This window comes from Diuraphis noxia, unplaced genomic scaffold (assembly GCF_037042655.1).
Source record: "Diuraphis noxia isolate RWA-SAM2 unplaced genomic scaffold, SU_Dnox_SAM2 contig0001, whole genome shotgun sequence".
Taxonomy (NCBI): domain Eukaryota; kingdom Metazoa; phylum Arthropoda; class Insecta; order Hemiptera; family Aphididae; genus Diuraphis; species Diuraphis noxia.
Genome location: NW_028301711.1, coordinates 24,560,009 through 24,578,068, shown reverse-complemented (window position 1 = coordinate 24,578,068; position 18,060 = coordinate 24,560,009). Strand labels below are relative to the sequence as shown.

The window sequence follows — 18,060 nt, the reverse complement described above, 5'->3', positions numbered from 1 at the left end:
TAATCTTGGTGCTGTACTACATTATTTTCTGAGATTTTTCAACCGTTTACTACCAATTTGATATTTTTAAAAGTAAACGACCTATGCTATAAATATAACTAGATATATGGATATAAAAAATAAGCTTCTAAGATAATACTGACGAAATTTTACAGAAATATATTTCCGGCCAATCTCGTTGAAGCAACTATATCGACTGTAAGTATATTATTTTTCTATAATTTTTATTTTTATATTAAAATGTATTTATTTTCTCTTTTTTTAGTACCGGACAGTACTTATCCCTCCTAAAGCCTTATCAAATTCAACAGGTAATCATTGCTTTTAATCTTAGCTCATGACTATAAATACAAAATGATTATAAAATGTAATCGTAAAATTAATAATTATATATTTAAAATAAACAATAGTCAATTCTACATAGTTAATTAATACATGAATCAGAAATTGTTTTCTCGCAATACAATTAAAAGTTTGTAAAAAAATAATTTATTGTTAATAAATAGGTATTGGTGCACAGCCGTGCAGGCATAATATTTAGATATTAATATAACACAACGTTGCTGTATGTTTCACAAACGTCTTTTATAGAGATAGAGCTTATCTTCAAACATCAAGTGATCTTTGATTAAACTGTTCATAGTTCATTTCATAATATGAATGATCCATTCAATGTTGTTAATTAGTATGCATCTCAGCATAAAATTATTGCATATAAAATACGAGTATAAATATCACTTAGGTGCATTTAATAACACAACGAAATTAAACATCATCACTGTATAATATAATTTTTGTGTGACTTTAAGCCAGCATGCCGCTAAACATAACATTTTTGTTAAGTATACCTATAATCGTTGTATAACTGATTAAATAATATTACGCATAACATATTGACTAAAAAAAAAATGAGATCTCAATTTAAAAAAAAAGTACACTGGTTCATTAATTTTTTTGTCCCATATTTTATTACGAATTGAATTAATAAATCATGTTAAACATTTACCATAATTTTTTAAAACTTGAATTATAATATAGTAGCATTCATAACTATGATTTATTTCGTCAGTTCGTTTTTTCCTATATCTTTAAATTCAAGACTAATCGTTTTTAAGGATACAATTTAAATCAAAAACATTATTGATCCTAATATACTATATAGGTACCGTTTTTGTTAAAAACTATAGATTAAAATTTTAAGAGAAACTTATATCTTTAATATTATAATATATAAGTACGATATACCTGTATATATAATGAATAATGATAAATGATTAAAGCAAATTAAAAAAAAAACAACTACAGATATTTCACTTTGTTGTATTTTAGGTGTCAAGTGTACCTGATTATTAATGTTATTAATGTTTAATTTGACTTGATATATAAATATATTATAATTATTGTATACCATCAACGGTTCTAAACTCAGAGACCTATATTTCGAAATATATTTTCTATTTTTCTATTAATATAGTATAAAAATAGTATAAGTCTCACTAATAATTTGGAAATAATTTTGTTTATAAATAATCATAATATACCTAAACGCGTAAGAATGGTAAATCCCTATACGAATAATATTTTTTGAATAATTGCAAAAAAATAAAAATAAAATATTTGAGGAAAAATCGTTCTATTTTACGTTTAGTCGTATAAATATACATTTTTGTCATAATTTTAACTACAAATAATCATAATATATTATTGTAGATTTACTCTTCACTTAATGTTTTATGTTAGTAATACCTACGTGAAATCTTATGTATATTTTCAAGTTTTTCGTACATGCATAAAATTGTTGATCACAAAATAGATAATTATAAAATCATGGTTACCTATATTGAAAAAATTTGACAAAATTGAAAATTAAAATGCTTAGGTATAAAAAAACTGTGACAAGGTATTTTCGATATTTTAATTTTTGTAAGAACTAAAACAAATATAACGGGAAACTAACGTATTAATTTTTTTTTTTTTTTACTACAAATAAAAACTGTAATACATAAACAAAAAAAAAAGCGGGTAAGTCGTGGATGTCGCTCTGCTGTACAGTAGGTTACTGTAATGGATGGGATTAAATTTGAATGCAATGATAGGTATCATTGTATACGAAAAACGATTCTGAACGGAGATGATTTGTCAGTCTAGGATATATTATATTTAAATATTGTCATATATTCTATTTTGAAACAAATATTTTATTTTTCAATTAAGACGCATTTTGCATAAGAAAGGGTTAATTAATTAGTGTAGTTATCATAATTCATAATACCTTATATTATCATAGATATACGAATACCTGGTTTTTGAGGATAAATCGTTATCATTACGCGATTTCATAAAAATTTAAAACTCAAACGCTCAAAACATTTTTCCTATAATGACACTTCAAATTTTCTCTATAGCTATTTGAAGCAAAACTTATGGAAAACTTGGTGTTAAATTGTATAACCTTAGATATAAATACAAACAATATTATGAATTTTGAACTACAAAATAATTTGCAAATATTCATGGTTTTGACGAATTTTTGTCAATATTTGAAATTCAAATGCTAATAAAAATTTAATTTGAATTTCCGATGGACATTTTTTTTGTGATAAAGATTGAAAAACTTGTAAGGAGCCTTGTATTAAATTTTCAAATCTTAGGTATAAAAGGAAAATTTTTTATGAATTTATAGAATAAAATAATTTACGAATTTTCGTGATTTTTACGTATGTTGCCAAAATTAAAATTTGAATGCATGTAAAAAAAAAAATGTAGCTATATATTTCTTTTATTTTTCAACTGATATTGCAAAAGTATATTATGAGCCTTGTATTAAATTCTCAAATCTTAGAATTAAAAAGAAAAACTTTTATGAATTTCGATCTAACATAATTTGAACATTGCCGTAATTTTTATGTATTTAGTCAAAATTTGAACTGTAAAATCTTATAAAAAAAATTTGTGACAATATATTTCTTTTATTTTTCAACTGCTATTGTAAAAAAATATGATAGGAGCCTTGTATTAAATTTTCAAATCTTAGATCAAAAAAGAAAAGTTTTTATGAATTTCTATCTAAGATAATTTGAACATTGCCGTAATTTTTACGTAATAAGTCAATATTTGAACTTCAAATGCTAATAAAAAAAATTGTGCCTATGTATTTTTATAATTTTTTGATTACTATAAGAATAACTTATGAGAAACTTTGTATTCAATTTTCAAGTATTTTGATAGGGCCAAAAAAATTTTATCGACCCTTCCAAAAAAATTTTCAGAAATATTGAAAATTTCAGTTGTCTATAAATATCTCAAAAAAAGTCAAAATATTTTGAAAATTAAGTCATGTAAAGAAAATGCCAATCTTAATAACTGGTAAAATTTTCAAGTATCTAGGACTCATACTTTTTGAATAATAACAAATATTTAAAACCGTTTCAGGATAAATCGTTATCGTTACGCTATTTCGTAAAAATTTAAAATTCAAACGCAATTAAAATTTTTCCTATAATGACGCTTCGAGTTTTCTCTATAGCTACTTGAAGTAAAACTTATGGAAAACTTAGTGATGTATTCTTAATCTTTAGTTATAAACACAAAAAATGTTATGATTTTTCAGCTTCAAAATTACTTGCAAATTTTCACATTTTCGACAGATTTCGTAAAAATTTGAACTATAAACGATTATAAAAAAAAATTGTGCTTATGTATTCTTATAATTTTTTAATCACTTTAAGAATAACTTATGAGGAATTTTGTATTAAATTTTCAAGTATTTTGATAGGGCCAAAAAAATTTTATCGACACTTCAAAAAAAAATTTTCAGACAAATTGAAAATTTCAGTCGTCTATAAATATCTCAAAAAAAGTCAAAATGATTTTGAAAATTTAATCATGTAAAGAAAATACCAATCCTAATAACTGGTAAAATTTTCAAGTATCTAGGACTTATACTTTTTGAATAATAACAAATATTTAAAATCGTTTCAGGATAAATCGTTATCGTTACGCTATTTTGTAAAAATTTAAAATTCAAACGCACTTAAAATTTTTTCTATAATGATACTTCGAGTTTTCTCTATAGCTACTTGAAGGAAAACTTATGGAGAACTTAGTGTTGTATTTTTAATCCTTAGTTATAAACGCAAAAATTTTATGATTTTTCAACTTCAAAATTACTTGCAAATTTTGGCGTTTTCGACAGATTTCGTAAAATTTTGAACTATAAAAGCTTATTAAAAAAAATTGTGACTTACGATTTTTAATTTTTTTTAGCTACAATAAGAAAAACTCATAAGGAACCTTCTATTAAATTTTCAAGTTTTTTTGATCGTCCAACATTTTTTTACCGACACTTCAAAAAAAAATTCTCAAAAAAAGTGTAAATTTCAGTGGTCTATAAATAACTCAAAAAAAGTCAAAAATTATTGAAAATTAAACTGTATATAGAGAACACTAACATAAACATTTGGTGAAAATTTCAAGTATTTCAAGTGATTATTTTTTGAATTACAACCATATAAAAAAATCGATTTGGTCGAAAACTGATTTTGCGTAAAAATTCCCGTTTTTCTGTCATTTTTTTTTTGTTTTTCTCGATTTTTTTGAAAACTGTTGGAAAATGTTTACTTTTGACCTCTATAATGCACCAAGGATCTTTAATTTTACATCGGAAACCACCCCCAAAGTTTGAAATCGAAGCATTATTTCGACTAGTTATGCTGTACACAGACACAAAAAAAAAAAAAAAAAAAACACACATCATTGTAAAATCAATACATTCATCACTTCGTTCAGAATCTAAAACATCAAAAGCATAAATAATTATAATACAGATGAAAATATATTAAATTTATAGAAAATGGAATTATAAATATTGGGTGAAAGTTCAAGTATTCACGATTATTCGTTTTTGAGTTGCAATAAAATAACGAAATCTATATTATCAAAAATTAATGTTACGTAAACATTCCGGTTTTTCCGTAATTTTATTTTTCGTTTATCTTAATGAGTATAGCAACTGGTGGGAGTGTTTCGTTTTTGCCCTCCAAAATATTAATTAGATCAAATTTTTACTATAAATGAAGAATCCATCCTCAAATTTGAAGAATAAAACATTTTTACTGCTCTAAAAAATTATAATACACAAAAAAAGCATACATAATATCATTGTTAGACCTTAGACCAATCTTTCCGCCTAAAGCCTATAATATTATTCTTACTCCTTATAATAGCTACCTACTGAAATGAAATCTCGTTTAAATCAACTTATGATTTTAAAAACCTACCAAACTGCATTATGAATTTTATATTTACATATGTTATACAAATTATATAAAATATGTTAATTAAATTCAAAAAACTTATAGTGAAATGGAATGATACATTTAAAGCGTTGTGTTTCGTTTTTATAATGTCTGTCTCGAAATCGATACTTACATCAGTAGGCGTGCTATAACAGAAAATTACAAATGTAGATATGCATCACGTGTTCAAATTAAATTGATAATATTTTATTAGACATTTTAAATGAAATTTCTATTAAGTTAAGTGTATAAATATCTACTGTTTATACCCATTGAAATATAATTAGCCTTAAGTTATTTTACAAAAAAAAAATTGTTTAGATGATAAAATAAAAAATAAACCGTTAATTATTCAATATTTTTTTTTCTGCTATATAATATTAATTAACAATAGTACTTATATACTATATACATATATTATACAACTATGCAAATTATATACAGCTTATACTTTAATAAGTATAGGTATATTAATCAATGTAACCTATATATAATATAGTAATTGTTTTATTTTAGTTAACGCTACTGATATGACATTATGGGAAATAAAATCAGAAATGGTTGAAGGATCTAACGTGCTTGGATTAGTCGCATTCTCTGTAGCTTTTGGTATATGTATTGGAAAATTGGGACCCACAGGAAAGCCACTTCTAAGCTTTTTCGATAGTTTGGGTGAAGCTGTGATGTTAATGACCAACTGGGTTATATGGTAAAGATATAATTTTCATACATATCAATTACGTTTTGTTGGTACCTATACTTGAAGAAAATCGTTTTTTTCTATTTTTAGGTTATCGCCAATGGGTGTGCTATTTTTAGTAGCATCCAAAGTATTGGAATTGGATGATTTTGGCGTGATTGTTGGTAGATTAGGAATGTATTTCTTAACAGTTGTGCTTGGATTATTCGTTCATGGATTTGTTCTATTACCACTTATGTACAGTTTATTCACACGTCAATTACCATTCCAATTCACATTAAACATGGGCCAAGCTATCATAACAGCATTCGGAACAGCTTCCAGGTATATGCAATAAAATAAATTATAATATTCTTCAATGTTCTTATGTAAAATATATTATTTTTACGCTAACTAAAATATAGAATTATTTACAAGTTAACAACCTGTGATAAAATTATGAGTAAAATAATTTTATCCCTTTAAACTATCAATAGTTAGGTAATATTACATTATTTTGATACTGTACACTATATGTAAGTAATTGTAATTTTTTACACTCGACGTAGACAAACTTCAATATAAAACTATCTTAAAATCTGTGTTTCAGTTCTGCGTCTTTACCAATTTCAATGGCCTGTCTAGAAGAAAACAATAAAATTGACGTCCGAGTTTCGCGTTTTGTAATGCCCATTGGAGCAACAATCAACATGGATGGTACCGCCTTATACGAAGCAGTGGCTGCAATTTTTATTGCTCAACTGAAAGGCATACAATTAAGTTTTGGTCAAATTGCAGCTGTAAGGTACGTTATGTTGTTTATTTTAATTTATTTGCTGCCCATACTTATTGTATGTAGTTATATTTATAGAAACATCAGTTACCTAATGAATATACAAAGTCATTTATAATATGTGTTAGGAACATGAAAAAAAAAGTATAAATAATAAATTGCTACTAAACTAAAAATTCCAGAGTGCCTATTTAAAATCTTTTATTTTAATAATCTATTTATTAATAATTTTAATTAGTGTGACAGCTACAATGGCATCTATTGGAGCAGCTGGAATTCCTCAGGCAGGATTAGTTACAATGGTGATGGTTTTGGACACATTAGGACTACCAGCAGATGATGTATCATTGATCATTGCTGTAGATTGGTTGCTGTAAGTATTTATACTTTTTGGATGTTACACATGCACTAGGTATACCATATTATCAGTGGCATATTTTTAATTTTTTTTGTGAGGTAGGAGTACCTAAACAAAAATTAAGTTTAAAATTATTTTTAAAAATACATACGAGTCATGAATTAATAATTACATTATTATTATTAATATAAAATAAAATTCACATGACACACGTGTCTCTAAAAAGTTCTATGCATAACAATTTCACAGTACCATTGACTAAAATTATATACCTACCTATTTTTTAGATTTTATTGAATACCTGTTTATTTTTGTTACAAATTTCTTTTAAACATTATAATGTTATGAATCATAACTTATGATATATTAAATTTATAAATCTATCAAGCAATTACCTGTATTTATATTAATCAAACTATAAGTTGGGAGTCTACATATTATTATCACTTAATTTGTGTTTTGATTTATTTTTTCAGTGACCGATTCAGAACTACTGTGAATGTGCTTGGAGACGCATATGGTGCTGGAATTGTTGCCAAACTGGCAGAAAACGATTTGGAAATTTTGTCGTCCAATGGAACTGTGGAAGAAGGTAAAGTGCCCAACGACGAATGGCACACAACATCTATGTAGACACAATCAGCCATTTTTATTTTCGTTTTGTGACTACTATATTTTCTAATTCCCGTTCTGTTTTAGAACCTTTAAACTTAATCTTATTAAGAATGTACCATCATTTTTATTATTAATCAGATTATATTGTTTTGTTTATTGTTTTTAACGAAATAAAATCAAATTAGTTTTAGACATAATTATTATACTTATTTTGATTATTGTAATCCATTATTAATAACAACATTTTTATTACTATTAAGAATAAATTGTTCATCAAAAACATATAGGTAGATAACATACCTAAGATTACTAATAATAATTGTAAATAATCATCTGAAATGTACCATACTTTTTAATACATCTAATCTAAGAGGTTAGGAAGTTTAAATTCTCTTAGATTAAGTACCTATACTAAATGTTTAAATTTCCAAAAAAAATGTTCAACAAGTTATTTATTGTACACCAAAATTACTCATAATCTATTTTGTATTTAAATTTTAACTATCCACGATAAAATCATACAACCATCATGAAATATGATTATAAGTTACTAATGAAATTCATTTTTAAAAATAAGTTTATGTAAAATAATACTATATATGTTTCCAATACTAAACATAAACAAACAAATATCATTAAAATAATACTATGATCTGTTACATAGGTAAGCTTTTGCATCTCAATTCAGTAAAATCATTTTCATACTAAACCTTTTTATTTGATTACTTTTATAACTGTTCAAATTACAAATATAAAACTTAATACTTTTAAAATATGTGATCTTTTAACAATTACAATTATTGCAAGTGATCATATAACATACATTTTAATTCTTTCAATTTAAATCAGAAGCATAACTATTATAATGTAGGTATCTACTTTTCTGATTAGCTTTACATTAAATTATAATCAAAAATTTGTAATGATTAAAAAGTTATGACGACATATATTTAATTTTAAAATTTACTTGTGTACAATATTAACTACAATATTTAAGTAAGAATTACAAATAATTTGTGTTCCTCTCCATACTAAAATATTCCAATATTATTATTTAGAATTTTATATCATCTTACAAATTTATTAAATTTTGTAAAATTAATATTTTAGATATTTTTAAATACCTTATTTAATGTTTATAGATTATATGTAATATTATATAATCCACATTTTTGTTTCAATATTGCTTACTTCATTTTATTTTATAATATTGTTAAGACATTTCATTAATAACTTTATAATAAATTACAAAAAAAAATCATAATATTATGCAAATCGGCCTTTTGGTCTTTCACAAATCATTAGTTTATTGTTCAGTATCTTAAGTAATGTAATTTATTTGAGTTATTATTATTGTATTTTAGTTAATTCTGTTATTTTTTTTTTTTATACGTATGGTTATGTTATTAGTTTAGCTGTTTAGCAGAAAAAAAAGCTTTTATCATAGGTAGGTACACAAATACACACAGTGTGTTTAATTTAACTTTTTTAATAATAAATATCTAAATTTAGAACAAGAATAGCGATAATCTTAATAATGAGTGTTCAATTTAATCATTAGTATAATACTATAATTACACTTTAATAATATTATAACATAAATAATTATATTTTTATTAAAATTAAAAATTATATAATATTAGAATACTGTTTGTACTTCATATTACTCATTAAGAATAAGATCCCTATAGAAAGTGATCCTAAAAAAGTTTTAATGTTCAAATATGGTACCTAAAAATATTTGTTTATATTAACTGTTTAGTTTATAGTATTAGTATGTCCAATATACAATGGATAGGTACAGAATAAATATTAATGAATTGTTTATATGATATAAATTATAACAAAACCAAAATGTATAGAAGGAAAGTGATGAGTTCTTAAAAAATCCGGATTTGAATTTTACAAATAGTAAAGTAGAGTAGTTGAGTTATTATTGTCTATTATAGCCATATGGGTGCACAAAGGGGCAGTGGGGTGTGATCTTGCTGTCCCTGAACGGTTTTAATAGATTTGTAAGGGCCGAACATGTCCAAGCTGGGCTGCTGTATAATGCTCAATAAAAATAAGTTTGTTACCAAAAAGTATATTAAATGACCAAGCTAATCTTTTCTGTATCTAAATATGTCTATACAAATAAAACATACCTAACCTAATATTACAATAATACATCTGATTTTTATTCATACATAATTCAATTTTGCCTTTTGAGTTCAAATTAAAAAATGTTATCTCAATGGTGATGTATAGCCATAACAGCCGTTTATATAATTGTATGAAAAAAGGGCCATTAAATATAGGCTGCCCCAGCTTTAAACTCTGTGCACGCCTATGATTATAGCTTATAAGAACACAGAATCAAAATTACGAAAATTCATGGGCTGATATTGTTGTTTCAGTTTCATAGACATTAGAATTTAAATTTAAGGTTAATTGAATCTTCAAGTAAAGGTAGAAATATAAATACATAGCCGATAGCCTAATATAAGTAATATTCATACCTATACTTTTAGTAGGGTAATGGTGCTTGTTTATTTCTGAAAATAATATCTTTACCTAAGTAATTGACTATTGACATATCATAAAAATATAATTATTGGTATTTATTTAGTCTTCAATTAACAAATCATCAAGTACCTATTCTAATGACATGTGTTGATTTTCTAAATAGGTAGGTACGTAAGATTTCTTTATTGATTAATGAATTAAGAAAATTATTGTTTTATTTATCTTCAATCATGTATGTAAGTAGTTAATTAACTACAATCAGTTTTTAAATTACGATAATGGGATTTCAGGTGGCTTGATGAGTGTTTTATTTATCATCATAATTATATGTTCCTACTTTTCCTGCTGTTGGTAAACAAATAGTCGAATTATTAAATTAAATTAATTCTTTACAGTTTAATAGAATCCATATTCTTATATTTATTTAATACCGCAACTGATTTAATAGTGTTAATTAAAAATAAATACCTACTTAATAATGATTTACCTACCTACAATTACAGAAGTATCTACTCACTAATCAGGTTAATTGAATTTTGGTATTCATTATTCAAATATATAACAAAACTATAAAATACTAAACTATTTCCTACATAGGTAAATATGTTCTAAATCTTAGCATAATAATATATTAATATGATCATCACTCATTACTTCATTAAGTATTGTATGAGTAATTATGTGCAATCTTTTTGATCATATTTTCGTTTATACGAGAAAGAAAATAATAAAATATTATAAATGATAATAATATCATGTATTTATGGTAAACACTATCTAAGCAATTAAAAAAAATGCCTATTAGCTAGATAGTTAAAAATATTATCATACTTTAACATGTTAAAACTTAAAAATTTAAAACAGTGCATGGTCTTAGAATAATTACGTATATAGTCCCAATATATACACGCAAACGTGCATTTTTTAGTTTTGACATTAAAGGATCAAAATATATGTATTTCTTATAGTTAAAAGATTGTTTTCAAGGCAGTGAACACTAAAACCTATAATAATAAGTGAAGAAGTAGACACTATAAATTATTCAGTATAGGTCTGGACTCTAGACAGTGCCGTAACTAGCTTTCAGCTTTGTGTATGCCCTTGGCAACCAATGTTATAAATTTACAATGAAGTTTTAGCATTTAGATGATATAAAAATTGCACCCCTAGTGCGATCATTTTAAACTGCGCCCTTGGCCACCGCCCACCTTGCCAATGCCTAGATACGTCACTGACTCTAGACCAGTGGAGGCTTTAGTGTGGCTCGTGGGCAATAACCTCCCTTAATTTATAAAAAAGTAATAGCGTTGAATGGAATATATTAATAAAAAATCTTTAAAATAGCGTAAAATATGGAGCATCCGAATTAGATGTTGAAATTATTATCGAACTGCGAATAGCAAAATGATAATTTTATAGTCATTAGTTTAGTCACTTTAAAAAAAAAACCAAGCTAAAGTAAAGTGAAATAAATAATAATGAAATATGAATCATAATTTGGGATTTTGAAACAAACACAACCAAATAATAATGAAATATATTAAAGCATTTGGTACAAAACTAAGTGTAAATCGTAATTCGCAAGTGTCAAACAACACGAATAGTGATATTACGTGTTTCGTAATTCGTACACAATGAATATTAGATAGTTAATCACGACCAACTTCCCGCGTCTATGATAACACACTGATAAAAACCGATAAAAGTATAGATAATATACCTATGGATAAAAGATTATATTATAACAAGTGTCGTTTGATGGTGGGAAACATATTACGTTTAGTGAACGGACGAAAAACGAAACACCCAAACGACACATTATACCTAACCTTAAAATGTTGCCGTCTTCGTATTTACAATTTAGTAACGACGTCTTTTCTCTTTTAGCGCAACACTAATTTGTGGCCCGTGTTAGCGGCTTCATTATTTAATATTTGCTGTACATGTGCGTCCGGTGTTCTTGTCCGACGACTGTAAACCGCCGCTTTTTAGCTGTGGATGATATCGCAAAAACATTAGCTAACCAATATGGATCAAGATGATGTAAGTAGAACATAATGTAATAATTATTAATGGTTACAAGTTCCAGCAACTAGTATTATAGATATCTACTGTAGAGCTCAGATTATATTGTGTATCTCCCTACGAAAATTCACTTACCCACCCATATTAAATGCCCATCATACCTACCATAACTGTCAAGTCTACCGATATATTTTAATGTATGACTTCTTTCCAAAGTAGTGTTAGATAAAATAATTATTGATGTCTTCTTTTCTGCTTATTCAGCTTATTGTATCGAGTTAATAGTGTAGATGTTTCAAAGTGCTCTCGTCATAGACATCACATATTGTTTTACACTGTCTATGGTTTTGATTCCTATCTAAATCTATAAAATATGTTATTGGAATCACAGATATATATAATATATATATCTGTGATTGGAATATCTTGTGCGTTGATTTGTTATCATAAATTCAAATAATTGTGTATAGATTGTTCGTAAGTAGTTTGTTGATGTTATTAGATATGTATTTCAAATAATGTGAAAAAAATCTACCTTTGGCTGTTATCAAATACTGCAAAAAGTAATCCTGTTGGTTTCAAATTATGCTAATTACTTAAGCCCAAATTTCAAAATATCAAACATGCATGTATTAATGAATTAAAAACTTAAAAAATATGCATAGAACATGTAGGTATAAAATGTATAATAGGTATACCACTTGAGTAAAAATAAAACATTTTTATTGATATGTAAGTTGTAAAGTATTTTTTTTAGTATGAAACAATTAAAATGGAATTCACTGCAAATTATAAATTCAGTGTTGCATAAAGTATTCAAAGTTCAAACATTGATAGATTTATTTAACTCAACATTCAATTTTCAAATTCTGTCGAAATTATTTTTAGCCCATTACATATTATTATAGCAGTAGTTCTCAAACTTTTCTATCAGGGAGCTTTGTTTAAAGAGTATTTTCTTGTGGAGCCCTAATCATTATTATATTATATATATATATATATATACATATACCTATATAAGTAAGAATATTGAAATATTTATTTAAAAGAAACAAAAGTATCAATAAAACTGGAGAAAATATTATCATCTTTTATTTAAAATGTAAATCTACTAAATGGAAATAAAACTAAGTGAAGGTTTTTGAAAAATAATAGAATTTTGCACTTATGCATTTTCAAGGATAAGTGTTAATATCAACTATATTTCTGCTTTTTGTGACAAAGTTTATCAATTTCCAGTATCTCAAAAGTCAATTGAATATGCATATCATTCTCTGCATAAAAACTCAAAGATAGTTCTTTCAAATTGATTCTTGAGGATCTTCCAAAAAGTATGAATTCAAATTTTGAAACATTCATGAGATGTTCTTTAATTATTGTGACGTTAATTACTTTTTAAGTCATTTTTTGACATTTTTAGGTCATTTTCCACATATTTTTAGTCGTTTTTACTGATTTCACACTAGGTAGTTCAGTTCTTATCGTTTCTTGTTGACTATTATGCCGATAACTTAAAACATGGAAATTATCTCAGACTCAGATTATTACTTACCTATCCGATTTTATCTCAACGATTACATTTGTCGTTGTCATATTGTAGTGAATATTATCATACCGACATTTTATTATTTTTTATTTAATTTCTAAAGATATTTTTGTCATATTTTGAGTAATTTGAAGTTTTGATAAATTTATATAGAATTTTATAGTAAAGTATTTAAAAAAATGTATTTTTATTAATTATAAATTAATATTTGTAATGATTTTAGGTCATTTTTTATGGGCATTTTTATATTTTATGTCATATATGCATATTTTTTTTAGGTCATTTCTTACTGTGTTTAAAGTCATCAACTTCCAAGCCCTAGTCATGCAACAAATATTGTCTTCCGTTTTCCTTGTATAGATATGCTGAATTCATTCATTTTTGAAAACCAGTCATATAACATAATTTACACAACTGTTCTTAATCATTTAAATAATCTGCTAGCAAATATTTAAAATTGAACAAACTTTTGTTCAAAGTTACTTGAACTAGACATCGCTTTACCTCATAACAACCATCATACTTCAGTGTGTAATAATAATGACTTGTGACAGCTTCCATATCTTTACATATTATCTTGAGTAGCCTATACTGCAAAAGTCTCGTCTTATCAAAGTTAATAATAGTCAGGTGCACTGTGATTGGTCGTTGGTTGTCGACATGCGTAAAACAGACGAGTTTTTGTTAGTCAATTGGGCAAGATTATTTTGAATAGAATATAGTATCTGCTTTAATAATGTTGGCATTTTTTTCATTGCAAAGGAGTTTGTACCTGTAGGTATTAGAGAATTATCGTATTAGTTAAAATTTCAATGTTTTAAAAAATAAACAAATGTGTTATTCTTAAATTACTATACCTTAATGGTAAAACAAAAGGAGCCATTGAGAAAGTATTATGGAGCACAATTTGTGAACTGTTATATAGTATGGGTACATCATACAAAATAGACATTTTTAGAAATATTTAAAGTTAAGTGTAAAAATGAATAAAAACCTGCCTATGCTATATATTGAAGTTTAGGCTTTATAGTTATAACATATTTTATAGTACCATTATTGTTTTAATTAGTTACCTACATTTTGAAATTTTCAATTGGTAGCATTGAACATTTTATTATTATTAATCATACATTGATGATTATTAAACTTTTGTCAAAAACTATTTAAAAATAAAAATAAAAATTTCTTATTTTTGTTTTCAGATTGTTTGGTCTATAATAAAAGATACATTTTGTTCATTCAAAATCAAGTAAACTATTAATATTATAATTATGCATCAATATATTAGTTACCTAATCTTAATAATATTGTTTTAAATAATTTCTCAGAACAGACACTTCAAATTTTTGCCGAAATGAATATAATTTATCAGGTTTATGCAATCGCACTCACTGCCCGTTGGCTAATAGTAGATATGCTACTGTTAGAGAAGAGAAGGGTATTATCTATCTCTTCTTAAAAACTGCTGAAAGGTATAAATTTAGTATAAGTATTGTATTTAATTAATTTATTACTGTAAATATGTTTTTTTATAGATCTGTTTATCCAAAAAGACAGTGGGAGAAGATAAAACTATCAAGAAATTTTCAAAAAGCTATACAACAAATGAATGAACATATGCTATATTGGCCGGGTCCATTAAAATCTATGTGTAAACAGCGTTTTGTAAGAATTACTCAATATTTAATTCGAATGAGAAAACTCAAACTTAAAACTCAGTAAGATATTACTCTTTAATCATTAAATATCAACAATATTTGGTAAAATTAATTATTTTACTAATATAATAAATCATTAATATTTTAGGAAAGAATTAGTTTCATTGCCAAGAAAAGTGGAAAGACGAGTTAAAAGGAGAGAATATAAAGCTGAAATTGCTGCTCGTCTTGATAATGTTATTGAGAAAGAATTGGTTGAAAGACTCAAAAAAGGAACTGTATGTGCTCAACATTATTTGAATTTATATTTTACATTGTGTTTAATCAACTATAAGATATGTTCTACATTAATTAGTTATAGTTTTAAATATTTACCGGGAGCTTTGCTCTTTCATTTGCAAACCTCCTTGCATTTTTCTGATAAAATACTAATTAGAGATAAGACTGACGACCTATGAAACATCCCAAAATGCTCTAAAATATAACCCTTCAATGTTAACTAAACTACTTAAATGAAAACAATTTTAACTTTCAAATAATCTGAAATGAGTAAGGATAAAATAGTAGTTCATGATAAATCCTTTGAACAACATTATCATAAAAACAAATAAAAAATATTGCGTACAAGTATACAATTTAAACAAGTAATGTTTCCATTATCATCCAATTGATTTATTGGCATTATAGTTAGAAACATGATAAGTAGCGTATGATCACCGTTATCCTAGAAGTAAAATCGTCTAAAGGGTTCTCATACTTCTTAAAATGATGCACAAGTCATACCAGTTTAATTTGAGAACCATTGTCTGCAAATTGGATTATGGATCACAGGACAACCAATGTCATATACCAGTTTTCATGGGCCTTAACTTATGTTATAACAACTGTTGAACCCATACAATTTTATAGCATGCCAAATTTTTGAAAATATAAGTTTTTCATTAATTCATTCAAATGTAAAATAATTTTAAAATTGTTGTATATCCATGTTATAAATAAATGAATAACTACAAAATTAATATTTTAGAATATATTTTTTGTAAACCATGATAAAAAAAAGCTATTAAGTCATAATATTAATTATGTAAAAGTATTTTTTTTTTTAAATTTAATCAATTAAAATTATTGTGAGAATTGCAAGTTAATTTATATTTTATCCCCCTATTAGGCTAGGGCCTCAATTTATCAAAAATTATTAAGTAGGCTAGTTGTTATAAAAAAAATACAACTCTTAAAAATTATATTTCTATTGTTAAAATTAATTTCAAACTGTTAGTTGTCAAAATTTATTTGTAATGTTTATGTTTTAGTAGTGAAATCTAGTATTTTAATTGAAACATTATACTAAAAAATAATGAAAATTGCACTTAAAAATATAAATATTGTGCTACTAAACTAGAAAATTGTTTGCTATAAATATTTTAAATGAATAATTCTTTAAAATAATTTCATAATAATTTTTATATTTCTTTCTTTTATTTAAATTCTACTAACTAAAATTAATATTTTACATGTTATTTTAGAAATCTAATTCAGGGTTTATAAGTTTAAATCAAAGTAATGTTTTGTGAACTCAAAACTAAATTTTAAAAAATTCTACTTGTAATTTTCAGATTTTATTTCATACTAACTTGAAACACGTATAAAACTTACTTAGTAATAAGTTGTAATAGTATAGTTGCATATTTCTATGGTTGAATTCATTTTTATAATATTTGTGTTTATTTTATTTTTTAGTATGGTGATATGTATAATATTAACCAACAAGCATTCGAAAAAGCACTTGAGAAAGAAGGTGAAGAAGATGAAGATGTATGTATATTATGATTAATTAAGCATAATGTTACCAAAAATATATTAGTTTTGATCAACTAGGGTAAAGCAGCTGTGTTATCATGTTATCATGCACAATTGGTAGTTTTAAATTCTTTACCAGTCATTAAATACTGTAAAAATTGAAATGAAAATCCACTGCAACTTATTCTTCTCCAGTTTTGTTACACTTATATTAATAAATAATCAAATCAATCTATCAATGTATATAAATAAAAAAATTGACCATTTTATTAATTTGAAATATTAAATATATTTAGAATGATGATGCTGATGAGTACACTGCAGCAGAAGATGAATCTGACATAGGAGATGATAATGATGAAATGTTTGACAGTGATATAGAAGATGGTGATGATGTATCTGATTATGTTTGTTCTGATGGTGAAGAAGAAGAATTGGAAGATATTGAGGTATTCTTATAAAAAATTTGTATTGTATGATCTTGTTATGTAATACATTCATGTATTTTGTTTATAGGATGTTGCCGCTAAGAAAATGAAAAAAGTAGTCAAACCTAAAGGCAGACCTCATGTGGAAATTGAATATGATAATGAAATAAATGATACAAATTGAGTTCTAGTATTGTCATTTTAAATTCCAAAAACAATTTTTATTTTATTTTTAAAAATTGTGTTTTACTTAACTTTTATAACTAATAAATCAAGTATAAACATTATTTATGAAATAAATTTTTATAACCCTCTCGTAAGTAATTACTTTAGAAGTATGAAGTATATTAGTATAT

The 18,060-nt window shown here is 25.1% G+C and overlaps 2 protein-coding genes across 3 annotated transcripts in view; both read left to right on the top strand.

Annotated features, from left to right (window-relative positions):
- Eaat1 (Excitatory amino acid transporter 1) overlaps positions 1 to 9,387 on the top strand; it is a 33,299-nt gene extending 23,912 nt beyond the window's left edge. For both annotated transcript variants that reach the window (XM_015512049.2, XM_015512050.2), the window contains 7 exons: positions 156 to 198; positions 266 to 311; positions 5,814 to 6,006; positions 6,088 to 6,321; positions 6,587 to 6,781; positions 7,008 to 7,142; positions 7,604 to 9,387. In XM_015512049.2, coding sequence (XP_015367535.1) covers positions 156 to 198; positions 266 to 311; positions 5,814 to 6,006; positions 6,088 to 6,321; positions 6,587 to 6,781; positions 7,008 to 7,142; positions 7,604 to 7,760 — 1,003 coding nt within the window. In that variant the 3' untranslated portion in view covers positions 7,761 to 9,387. The remainder of the gene's footprint in view (positions 1 to 155; positions 199 to 265; positions 312 to 5,813; positions 6,007 to 6,087; positions 6,322 to 6,586; positions 6,782 to 7,007; positions 7,143 to 7,603) is intronic.
- A 2,701-nt stretch (positions 9,388 to 12,088) lies between these two features.
- On the top strand, positions 12,089 to 17,991 carry LOC107164290 (protein MAK16 homolog B-like). The gene is made up of 8 exons (XM_015512047.2): positions 12,089 to 12,293; positions 15,024 to 15,070; positions 15,150 to 15,293; positions 15,357 to 15,539; positions 15,628 to 15,757; positions 17,217 to 17,291; positions 17,573 to 17,725; positions 17,793 to 17,991. Exons 1-8 carry the CDS (start codon positions 12,279 to 12,281, stop codon positions 17,886 to 17,888), a joined length of 843 nt encoding a protein of 280 aa, XP_015367533.1. The 5' UTR covers positions 12,089 to 12,278; the 3' UTR covers positions 17,889 to 17,991.
- Positions 17,992 to 18,060: the final 69 nt, after the last annotated feature.